Source organism: Branchiostoma floridae, chromosome 6 (genome assembly GCF_000003815.2).
Source record: "Branchiostoma floridae strain S238N-H82 chromosome 6, Bfl_VNyyK, whole genome shotgun sequence".
In the NCBI taxonomy this organism is placed as follows: domain Eukaryota; kingdom Metazoa; phylum Chordata; class Leptocardii; order Amphioxiformes; family Branchiostomatidae; genus Branchiostoma; species Branchiostoma floridae.
In genome coordinates, this window is record NC_049984.1 from 8750956 (window position 1) to 8762367 (window position 11412).

Consider the following 11412-nt stretch of genomic DNA (forward strand, 5'->3'; position numbering starts at 1 on the left):
GATCCAATGCAGACTTTGCAATATGCAAGACCCAAGTAAATAACTTGGTATTGCCTTAGGACCTATCCCTTCTGAGCGTTGCATGGAACATATACATTGTGTTGGCTGCTGATTTGACCATTCTCTGATGAACATTGAAAAGGCAACAAAATTACTCTTTATGATCGAATTAACATGCAAAAAGGGCGAAGTCCTAATCGCTTGAAAATGGTGAAGTTTTCTTTGTCTTGTTACCCCAAGGACGGTTAGATCTAGCGTCACTTTTTAACAACACCAACACAAATCCCTGATCACAGGAAATATCTTGAAGTTTTCAGTTTTGTGTTTCGGTTCCTCAAAGTACAGCGGAACCATGCATAATCAATACCACAGTGGAACGAAATCTTGTACATTCCTGGGACCCAGATTAAGCACAATTTATAGATCGTTTTCACAATGACGTCACAGTCGCGTTCGAACGTTCGAACGGCCATGTTGGATGATAAGCGGCTCGATCTCCACACGGCTGTGTGTTGCACGTGGTGGACCCGTTCGTGGAAAGAAGCCTTTTTTATTCAGAAACGGACTAGATGTTTGCCGTGCTAACTGCGAGTTCCATAAACACTCGCCGTTTCTATTCAACAACATTACCTGTATACAGTCCGTCCTATTTTCAATAACCTGATTAAACCACTATCCTACTAGCCCACCAACAGTAGCCCTGAGTTTGTGCATGCTTTTTAAAAAAAAAATTTGGGAGAAAGTTGGTTTCTGGTACAGTGTATGTCATGGACGTATACCATGTTACACGAAAATGTCAGCAAGCTTGTTCTATTTCTTCTTCATAAAACACGGCACATCGCGTCCTGAGTACTGCCCCCGATGTTCTGTCGATAATCAAGCGAGGATTGAAAATTGTTTGGCTTGTTCACGAGGAACGAAAATCGAACTTTTTTACCCACGATTGTGTAGCTGGTAGAACAAAACAAAAAATGTCTTCAGCCGCAAACTTTACCTAAGGCAAGACAAAACATGTCAATGCGGAACTTACACGTGTTAACGGGCACAATACACCCCTCACGCGCATCTCAATCGTTGTGTCAGTTTTACGCTCAGCACGGCCCAGTACGCTTACCTAAAAGTATGAGGTGAGGTGTGCATTGTGCATACGACTGGTATGATCATATGAAGAAAAATGTCAATACGGACCTCATATGGACTTGATATATACGCTCGTGTGACTGCACCTGAAGGATTGCACATGCGTACACATTCAAGTCCGTATGAGGTTCGTATGAAATTCTTAGCCCCCACCGTGCTCCACAGGTCGCTGGGAAAATAAAATTGGACAAAAATATACAGATAACATGCCAGAGGAGTTAGCTAGGTCGCAGGCCATACTCCCTCGGCCAACTAACTTCTCTAGCATGTTATCTGAGTGTATATATTTGTTTAATTTCTGCTTTTTCCAAGTGATATATGTGAAGCCTGATAGAGACAAATAGTCCATAGGTACCTCATACGAACTTTGATAAAGATTCTTTATTGAGACACGGCAAAAGTACGGAGACTTTCGTAAGATCTACATGTACAACAGATATACGCACGTGTGACGGCACCCTTACACAAAACTTTGACAGCCCCTTCCGTATCTCGCACGATTTCAGTATTGAATCGACAAAGTGTGGCGTGTACATGTCTTCCAGCGAGCTTTGCGCTTGTGGCGAGGGAAGTTTCTACAAGTCTGGTCGAGTTCTGTCACCTCCATGTCGCGACGGGCACTAAACGCAATTTGGCATCTGACTAAACATGTGCTAAGCATTCTCAGAGTTTGAACTTTCAGTATCAAGTGCAACGTTACAGTCTGTCGCAATTACGTCAGCGCTAGCAGCCCTGATTCGTATGTTTAACGTTAGTTGATCAACTGAATTGTAATTTTGTAAACAGACCTTTCTAATACACATGTTGACAAAGCCAAAATACGGAAAAAAGACGCGCGCACGAACTTTTTTAATACCACTATCCCGCTGGCCCCCACTTGCCTCACGGAGTTAGGGTCGGGGAAGCGCTAAATCTTGCCCCTTGTTAGGCAAGTGGACAGTGAGGGCCAGCTCGTGCGCGCATATGCATGTGGTGGGGATTGGTAGCTAGTCCTCTGCACGCCGCCTGTCAGTGAAAGGATATCACCCAGGGTAGCCGGGCCAGGTACAGTGAATGATCGCGTTTTTTGCGAGGCCGCTTCACCGCGAACTCTAAACCACCGCGAACACTCCATTTCCCGCTACCGCAAAAGTAAATCCTCGCGATCGGCACCAGCATTAGATCGTTGAAAAAAGTGCCATTTTTAAAAGTATATAGATCAAGACGTATTATTGCAACTTTGTCCTGATTATTGCAACCTTGGCTACATCACTTAATGATTCACAGAATGGAGACAAAACAGCACACTTGAACCCGCAAGTAACTTTGCTGGTGCCGTTCTGTGTTCTAGTCATCCAGGTTATCATCCAACATGGCGCCCACGCGTGATCGAACGGTTTTCGAACGTTCTGTGAAAACGATCTTATACATTACAAACGCAAAATTAATCGATCGAGAACTATTCTAAAGACTTATGATATGTGTCTCAGATGTACCCTTTTGTACCCTTTAGGAAATGAGCCTCTCCAAATAGTAACACACATCAACTGATCATCACAAAGAGCCAAACCGTACCTCCATATCCAGACTGATGTCGCATTTTAGTCTCTTTTTCGGCTCCGGTGTCCCTGTAGCCATGGCCTGCTTTACCCTAACTTCTTCACCTAGCCTAAACGACAACCTAGGGTTTAGAGCACATGACTTTTGATGCAAAAACCGCAGACTCCAGGAAATTCACGTTCAAGCACCGCCATTTTGTGAGCAGGAAATGGTGACCTCTGACATACGCAGTGTCGTCAATGGCGCCAAATTCTAACATGTAAACCCAGGGTTGTTTCTCACGTTTACAGTAAGGAAACGACACCGGTTCACCATAAAATACCATCAGATATTTAGACGCATATATGAATGAGTTTTATTTTGGGCCGGCCAACCCATTTTAGTTTCACACTAAATGCTAAATTATTATAAAGTGGCCGATCCCATAGCCCCGCCTACCTCGGCAAACAATCTATCTATCCATATTAATACTGGCCAAAACCCATTACGAGGTATCCCGGCCAGGTAACAAGTAACGTTACACGTAGAAGTGCAAAATAGAAACATAAAGATGCAAATATTTTACGGAAATCCAGACTAGATTGACTTCAGCAGGGCAAAACTACCATGGAGCCCAGCCTTGTTCGCTTTATAATTAGTCCGTTCCCCAAGGTCACTATGTACAGGGTAGCGACCTTCGGGAGTGTAACAGTTACAAGGCTGGGCTCTATCACGGTCATAGCATTTCAGCACAGTACGTTAACACTACTACTATGATCTAAAAGCCTTTCTGAAACTTTTCCAAAATCCCCTTGACGGTCCCTAGTTAAACTTAACCCGTGCATATAAATATAAATATGTGATCAATCATCCCTACTGGCTAGTCAAACCAGTTCGACAGGCAAAGGCATGCCCTTAATTTGCAATTCCCGCCAACAACCAGACACGTTTCCCTTCAGGCAATCCTTAGCATTCAAAAAGACGAGTAGAGGACGTTTCCTCCGAGAGTTTTGGACGTCACATTCGTCTATATTGAGGTGAGTTTCCGATTCCTCTTATGCCTTACTTCTCACAATGCTAAACACACATACATTTGGTACAGGCTGTTTCAGTGTGCAAAAGTGTGTCGCGGAATCCTTCACTATACAAACATACTAGCAGTCAGTTGTATTTGAAAAACACTTTTCATAACGATCATGGAAAACTCGTTGACAGACGGTACACCTAGTATATAGGTACATCCAGGGGCTTTAATTCTTGCATACAAATGCCCCCGGCCGTAATGAGCAATACTCTCTAACCTATTACCTCCGGTTGGGATCCGTAGGCAAAAAAAAAAAACGGGTCAACGCCCAGAGGATCGTAGGGTGGGATCCCCCTAGACGAAGGCGTGGGTGTTATTCTGCTTCATAGAATAAACAAACATTTCCTTGCATTTTTACCCCTTTTAATTGCACAGCCACAGCCTGTGGCACTAAAATACGCCATAAGGCTGACCCCGAGATAACAATTCAGATAAGAAAGTGACGAAGGTCGTCCCTTACTGAAGTCATAAGTTCGAATGGTCTTAGGCTTAAAATTGTTTATCCCAGTGTTCGTCGCCACAGTGCCTTTTACTACTGAGTACCCTTTATCATACCTCTAGCTCTTTACTTGCCACCATACAGTGTTCTTGGTCAATTCAAAATCAGTCACCCTCGACTAGGACTTCTAGTGGCGAACTCAATTCTATTGTGAAGTGAAATTGAAATAGTCTTTGGAGATAATAAAACACATGGGGCAAGCAGAAACAGTCCCCTGGCTGCCGTGATTGGAACCCGAGCCTGCCCGCCCGAAAGGTGAGGACCCGGTTGGACTGGTTAGTTGGTCGCGCTTGAACTACTCCTCCTTTCCTTTCTTAGATTCGTCCTTGAATCTCTGAGTATCTCTGCGCGGCACATATTTGCTATTACTCACAGGATCTAGTGTGGGAACCACCACAACACAGGAGGCGAGTAAAGGTAGTCCCCTGGCTCACAGGATTAGAATCCGGGTCCACCAGCTTACTAGACCAACGCCATAACCACTAGGCCAAAATGCCCGGACCAGTTGGAATGGTCAGTTGGTGGCGCTTGAACCCCACTATTGCAATAGCTTTATTTCTCTGTCCACTGATAAATGACCCATGTCCTTTTTGTGACCGTTAGTAGGATGTGAAATCACTATTACTGTATGTAAGGTATTGTATTGAAAATCGGATCTCATCACTCTCTTTCTACCGACAATTTTTCCCAATGACACAGCGTCAAGCTAGGAATAATATGAACTCTCAATCTCGTATACGCTAGCCCAGGCACTCGACAGTGTATGTGCGGACTATCAAACTTGAGACTTTATTAGAAAATTCATTAGTGATTAGGCACGCCACTAATCTTCCTGGACTTCATACATAGATAACGTACATACAATTGTCAATATTTACAAACATCAATTAAAAACAGTCATGCCATCAATATATACACAATACATAAAATGAAACAGTCAGTACATGGTATAACGTTATACATAATACGCAAGTCATGGAACAGCCAATATCATTTTTCTAGTTTCAATTCAGACTAGAGATCAGGTCACAGAGACCACATTTCTTTCCTTGCAGCAATATTTACACTGGCACCTAAACTTGATTTTTTTTTCTCTCTCTCTAGAACTCCTAATTCCGTTAGCAGCGTGGCATGGCGAGATACCAGACGACATTGTACATCCTGATAGCGTCGGTCTTCACAACCATCTTCGTCATAACAACCAACAACAGTGATTACGTCAGCGCCATCATGAAACCAAGCACAATCAGTGTCTATAGATCACCAGGCAGATTCCTGTTATCTAACAAAGACGCTCCTGTAAAAGGGGAGGGGGAAATACTGAGGTAAACGCGGTGCCATACTCCCACACAGAGATTAGCGCATGGCCTATACAATTTACATGCATTGGGATTTGGGGGAAGCTCTGCTATACCTGGCTGAGGTTTCCACTTTAATTGGTTAGCGTGAACTCTAACCAGCTACCAACCAATCATAGAATCGCCTTTACTGATGGCTGATTTTGTTGTGTGTGTGTTTTGTTGCCTTTTATATCATATGTTTCGCTTCCGAAAGCTACCCGGCCGGCCCGAGGTTGGGAATTGGGACCTAAGCCCAAGGCCAGAGCCCAACGTACATTGTACAGGTCTCGAGCGGTGCTCTGTGTAGGAGATTGAGCGATGATAACTGCTGTAAAGTGTATCAGAATTGAAAGATACCCCGTGTAGCATTCTTTGGCCGAGTTGAGTAGTTTTCTCTGTGAGGGATGTTAAAATCCTGTCTACAAAAATGGCCTCTCTCTAAGGTGCTGATTTGACCTTCAAGTACATCAAATGCGTCTTCCGTCACTAGTGCACTGAAGATTACGATATATGCTCTTTGCTGGAGGTATTCTTTTTTCACACAAAGAAAATTCATTATCTTCAACCTTTCAGATCACCAGATAATGACTCACTGGTGCCATTTTCGCAATCCGAGGAGTGGCACCGCCATGTCAAAGGTTGTCGTGTCGTCAAGTCTGGTGAAACCGCCCACGAAACTTTCCCCGCACATAAAAACTCGTCGGTAACATCTTCATCCGACACTAAATACTTCGTGGACAAAGTGCTGGATTCTCGGGGAATCGCTAAAGACGTTTATGGACATCACACGGTGATCAACAACCCGCTGAGCACTTTTTCAGTCGTGGAGCCCGGTGGCCCGGGAGGTTGTGTAGAACGAAGACGCAGAGCTGCTGTCAAGACATCCCGAGCCCGTCGCTGTCACGCAGCGTTGAATGCCGGTTTCTTCGGTTCAGAATCGCATGCCTGCATGGGGAATGTGGTAACAGACGGGAAACGTATACAAGACGGAGGTGGTGTTCAGAATGCAAACTTCGGTATCAGAAAGGACGGAACCATTGTAGTTGGGTAGGTAAACTTTGCAACAAAATCAATTAAGTCGTGAACATGAATTAAAGGACGTACTTTGATCGATCAACAGAGGCTGCGATTAGAATCCTAGTAATGTTTCCATTTGATGTAAACTGGCATGCATGAATTGAAGGTAGGCAGGCATGAATTGAAGTTGAAAAGTTCTGTCTTCTAAGGAAATATCTTTACTGTTACAGACTCCGATCGGGATCCCTACTGGCAAAATCGGCAATTCTGCAATCCCTGATCTGACATACACATGTATATCTATACTATATCAAACATTTATCCACTTACAAACTTTGATTTGTTGCCGACTTTTGCAGGTACCTTTCTGAGATGGACGTGTTACGGGAAGACAACCCCTTTGTACAATTGATCACTGGAGTTATCTGGTTGGTCAGGAATGGGACTGTCTTCGTTAACGAGAGCAAAGCTCAGGACTGTGGAGGGCTACAGGAATATGGTGAGTTTTATAATTAAAAAAAGACACGAACACGCGACAAGGTGGTCTTGGGGCTAGGCTAATGGTTCTGGGTTTGAATCCCTACCAGGCTCCAATGTTGTTCCCTTTGGAAAGACACTTCACACCTATTTCCCCTCTTTACTCAATTTAAAATGAGACCTGGCCTTTGGTTAGGGACATGCTCTCAGATGGAAAATAAAGCCAAAGGGCCGTCTTTGAGGAGAGCCACACCACGAGCTCGTTAAAGATTGAACCACATTTATCCAATGAGGGGACCAAACGTGTCAACCTGGTTTTAATACTAACAACAAAAAGGTGTTGTTAGAATGACACTGACAGGCAAAGGCATGTCATGATTCTGTGAGTCAGACACGATACCTGGAGCCTATTCAGTATCATAAGACATGTCGTGAAAGTAGTAGTCATTAAAATACTGTTCCTTTGTTTTGCACTCTGCAAGGCCCCATGGACAAGTTTGTGGATGTCCTGTCAGCTAGGGTCGCAGTGGGGCATGATGATCAGGGGAGGGTTGTTCTGGTGCACACAGATGGAAACACCGAAGAAAGAGGGTGAGTAAAACACATTCTTCTAAGCTATTTTCTGGCTTCTAAAATATTAAGGTGATTCTCTGATTGGCTGGAAGCTGGTTGAAAGGCACGCCCACAAAAATGGATACCTTCTGAAGGCTCTTCTAAACTGGGCTGAGGTTTTCACATTTGTGGACATGGTCTATATCTTCTGCCAGCAGAGAATTGGCTTTACACAAAGATCTAGTAGACGATTCCGACTGGCTGTGGGGGCAGTGGGTGGTTTATATAAATCACTGTGTCTGGGGCACAGAATTGGAACTTGGAGCCCACCCCTCTCCTTACCTCCCCACTGAAGTCTTTACACCTGGGTGGAGTGAGTTAAGTCGTGATAAGTTTCTTTCCCAGACACAACATATAGCCAGAAATCAAACCCAATACTTCTCATGTCTGCTAGCCTAGGCACTCAATGCCACTATGTCTTAATGGGCAAATTGTTATTTGTAGCAAATTGTTATTTGTAGTAGCTATAGATTAACTGATTTTAAGAACTCACACCAGGCTTTTACATGTATACTCACAACAACTATCAATGTCTCCATTTGTATTTTAACAGACTGAACTTGTGGGAGTTTGCAGAGTTCCTGCAGAGACTGGGCTTGGTAAATGCGATCAACTTGGATGGAGGAGGTTCAGCCACATTTGTACTGGATGGAACTGTTGCTAACTATCCTGCAGATCATTGGTAACTACTAGCCTAGGTACCACCATCAGTAGTTACCACTGGCCCTGCCTTTTCTCTTGCTTACCAGGTGGTACATGTTAAGCAAGTGGAAAAGAGAAACAGTGTTAACTGCAGATGATGGGATCCAGGCTTTGTACGTACTTAACTTACTAACAATAGAAACTATTTGACATATCATACACCTTATTTTGAACTGCTAAGTATCTAAAAATTGCACATTTTCCAGTTGGATCAAGACCAACAGGCTACTCACAATGTAAATATTGCTTTCATTCCAGTAATGACAACCACAACCAGACATGGCACTGCCCCCGAGAAGTTTCCACCATCCTGTGCGCTCACGATCCAGATGATGTGACATCAAACTGCAGAGCTGTCAACTCTTACACTTGCTTGAAAGTCATAATTTTGTGTGTAATTCTACATTGGATCCTGCAATAACTCACAAAAAAACACATCTTTGCTAGAATGAAAGTAATAGCAAAAATCATGAACCCCTTTTTGGCTTGTATGGCTAATCCTGTTTCAAAGTCTGACACTTACATGCCCCTGCAAAGAAAGCTGCTACTAATATGACTTCCCCTCCAGCATTACAGCTACATGTATCTACCACCCCCAAATTGTGACCATAGCTTGTACTTCTTTGGTATTCCAGTCTCAGCTTGTCCAGAACACAAGAAAACAAGTATCTTTGGTGCAGTACCTTGCAAATCTAATAGCCTCTTCATTTCACAAACCTGTACCAACGTGCAAAGTATCATAAAGATCCATCCACAATTTATGTTATGTGATCCGTAGACAGACAAACACACACAAACACACATTCCTCCTTGATGAAGGAAAGAACTGATGGACTTTACAGTAGCACATGCAGACTTGTTCTCTTCTGCTGGCACATGGCATATGTATGAAATACCAGATAATGGTAATTGTATTTCAGGATCATTTGACAATCTCTGAAACCTTTATTCTTGGCAGCTGAAATGCAATTAAGTTTATATAAAGTCAGAGAAATGTGCACATCTCTTCAATGCTTAAATTCCTGTGTCATCAGTTGCAGTTGGCTACTTAAATTTTTTTATCATCATATCAAAGATCAGAACATCCTTCTCAGTTTCTGCAGCAGTAGATGAAGTGGTAGAAGGGTATCTCTTTGGTGTAACGATGAGTCAAAAACGTTGAAGTCTGCTTTTTGTATCTTCTTCAAGTAGGAGTCGCAAGAAAGCTGCAAAGAACAATGTTAAGAATGATCACTATCAATCAACATGTTGGCAAAACACTGGTTCTCGTAGAGGTACTATACATACATATTTTGTTATGTTAAAAATAATACATTCCACTTCATACAAATTATAATCATGATGACATATGTCTATGCTATTGCTTACCAATCAAACTATAGGTAACCTGTTTAAAAACACATTAATTTACAAAAACACCTGTCTATGTCAATGGAACTTACTGCAGGAAGGAAGGCTGACATGGCTTTTCTGGGTACATCTTTCTTCAATGACCTTGCCTGGAAACATACATGTACATAGTCCATGAACTCAGATGTCCTCCGCAGGACATAATTTAATTTGTGTCTATTAAAGGGTACACATTTACCAGTATTCTGCTGTTAATTCTGTGAACGAATCTTCTGTTTTGGGTGTGTGCCTGTCTGGACTGGACAGGGTTTTCCAAAAACCCGAGTTAGTTTGGGTTGGTGCATGTGTCCAGAATCATTCAAGTGACAGCTAGTGAATGGAAAGGCAACCACAAAGGTCAAACTTGTCAGAGAGGCAGGAAGTACAGGAAATACAGTTCAGAGATGGCAGAACTAGTCGTTAGTCAGAAATGACATTCCAGGTCATGAAAAAGGCTACTAATTTAAGGGAAGGTATAATATTGGATTTGTATGTTTATCTGTGCTATATATTCTCCTCCATGAGCTAGTTGTTTTTGTAAAGTAAGTTGGACAACACTATGTACTGGTGTGAGCCTCTCTTACTTTCTCCAGATGTGAGTGAGACAGACTGGCTATCTCATACATCACATCCTTCACTTTCTGGTCCTGCTTCCCCCTCACTATGTCCTCTTGGGAAACTCCAAACTGTACAAAATAAGAAACAGTAACCATAAACTCGAATTCCACTTGCTGTTCTAACATCATTACATCACTACACTAACAAAACTCACTACCCGGTTTATCGGCTGTTGCCCTGTCATGCGAGCATTACATGTGCTAACATAACACTACAAAATTCAAGGATCTGAACTAAACTTCTCATTAAAATTTCTTTTGCTTCTATAACACAGAAAAGACCAGTCAATACAAAGTCACTTTTGCAACTGGATACAGTTTGTAGATGGCCAGACATTTCAGACATCATCCTTTGTCATGAGTCACTGAACAGAATCTGAAGTCCAACAGCTATTTCACTAAGACCACGAATTGAATGTAAAAGAGGGGATTCAAAACAAAATCAAGACAAGACAAGACAAAGACCATTTCCAAGGCTTATCCAGTTCCTTTAGTAACCTTTATATTGAGTATCGTACAGGACACAATGTTCCGTAAGGCACTTTGTCCTGTATTATGTAGATTCTGAAGTAGAAGAGTATCTTGTAACAGGTATGTGGATGTCTAAACATTATTAACTCACAGAAAAAGAGATAAACAACTAACCTGCATCATAACATCCATTGGCAGAAAGACTCTCCTCCTATTGGCCAGGTAGGGTGCAGCTCTCAGTGCTGTACAGATGCCAATGGCTTTACCAATATGACTAGCAGCATGGTCTGCATGTACATCTTTGATACCTGTGGAAGACCATTGTAAGAAAACACATCACACCAAGGAAGCTGAACATAGCTATACTATCGTAGGTGATGATGAAAAGGATATTATGCAGATCCAAACGAACACCTGAAGAGAAAAATGTTTAGACACTTAAAATGATGTTGGGAGTATTGGTTATACTCCCAACATCATTTTAAGGTTTATAATGTCTAAACATTTTTCTCTTTAGGTGTTTGTTTGGACCTGCATAATATCCTT

The 11412-nt window shown here is 42.5% G+C and overlaps 3 protein-coding genes across 4 annotated transcripts in view; 1 reads left to right on the forward strand and 2 right to left on the reverse strand.

Moving 5' to 3' along the window:
* The window catches only part of LOC118418510 (sorting nexin-21-like), a 9064-nt gene extending 6160 nt beyond the window's left edge, over positions 1-2904 (reverse strand). The window contains exon 1 of the mRNA XM_035824476.1: positions 2695-2904. Within this exon, the coding sequence (XP_035680369.1) occupies positions 2695-2757 (63 nt within the window). The 5' untranslated portion in view covers positions 2758-2904. The remainder of the gene's footprint in view (positions 1-2694) is intronic.
* A 532-nt stretch (positions 2905-3436) lies between these two features.
* Positions 3437-9160, forward strand: LOC118418493 (N-acetylglucosamine-1-phosphodiester alpha-N-acetylglucosaminidase-like). 2 transcript variants are annotated; one of them, XM_035824446.1, is made up of 7 exons: positions 3437-3695; positions 5346-5566; positions 6155-6628; positions 6958-7097; positions 7558-7666; positions 8241-8369; positions 8648-9160. In XM_035824446.1, exons 2-7 carry the CDS (start codon positions 5373-5375, stop codon positions 8808-8810), a joined length of 1209 nt encoding a protein of 402 aa, XP_035680339.1. In that variant the 5' UTR covers positions 3437-3695; positions 5346-5372; the 3' UTR covers positions 8811-9160. The 2 variants fall into 2 exon arrangements, with proteins under 2 accessions (XP_035680339.1, XP_035680340.1); XM_035824447.1 differs by lacking the exon at positions 3437-3695 and having other exon boundaries at positions 5057-5566.
* Positions 9161-9439: 279 nt separating this feature from the next.
* LOC118417595 (NADH dehydrogenase (ubiquinone) complex I, assembly factor 6-like) overlaps positions 9440-11412 on the reverse strand; it is a 3813-nt gene continuing 1840 nt past the window's right edge. Inside the window, exons 5-8 of the mRNA XM_035823192.1 lie at positions 11041-11183; positions 10363-10464; positions 9832-9888; positions 9440-9594 (exon numbers count right to left, since the gene is read on the reverse strand). Coding sequence (XP_035679085.1) covers positions 9466-9594; positions 9832-9888; positions 10363-10464; positions 11041-11183 — 431 coding nt within the window. The 3' untranslated portion in view covers positions 9440-9465. The remainder of the gene's footprint in view (positions 9595-9831; positions 9889-10362; positions 10465-11040; positions 11184-11412) is intronic.

Bases quoted from the DNA above. Each gene is read 5' to 3' on its own strand.
- LOC118418493 (XM_035824446.1), top strand. From the start codon at position 5,373: ATGGCGAGATACCAGACGACATTGTACATCCTGATAGCGTCGGTCTTC. The intron at 5,567-6,154 runs GTAAACGCGGTG...TCAACCTTTCAG, and splicing joins GGGGAGGGGGAAATACTGAG to ATCACCAGATAATGACTCAC. The intron at 8,370-8,647 runs GTAACTACTAGC...CTTTCATTCCAG, and splicing joins AACTATCCTGCAGATCATTG to TAATGACAACCACAACCAGA.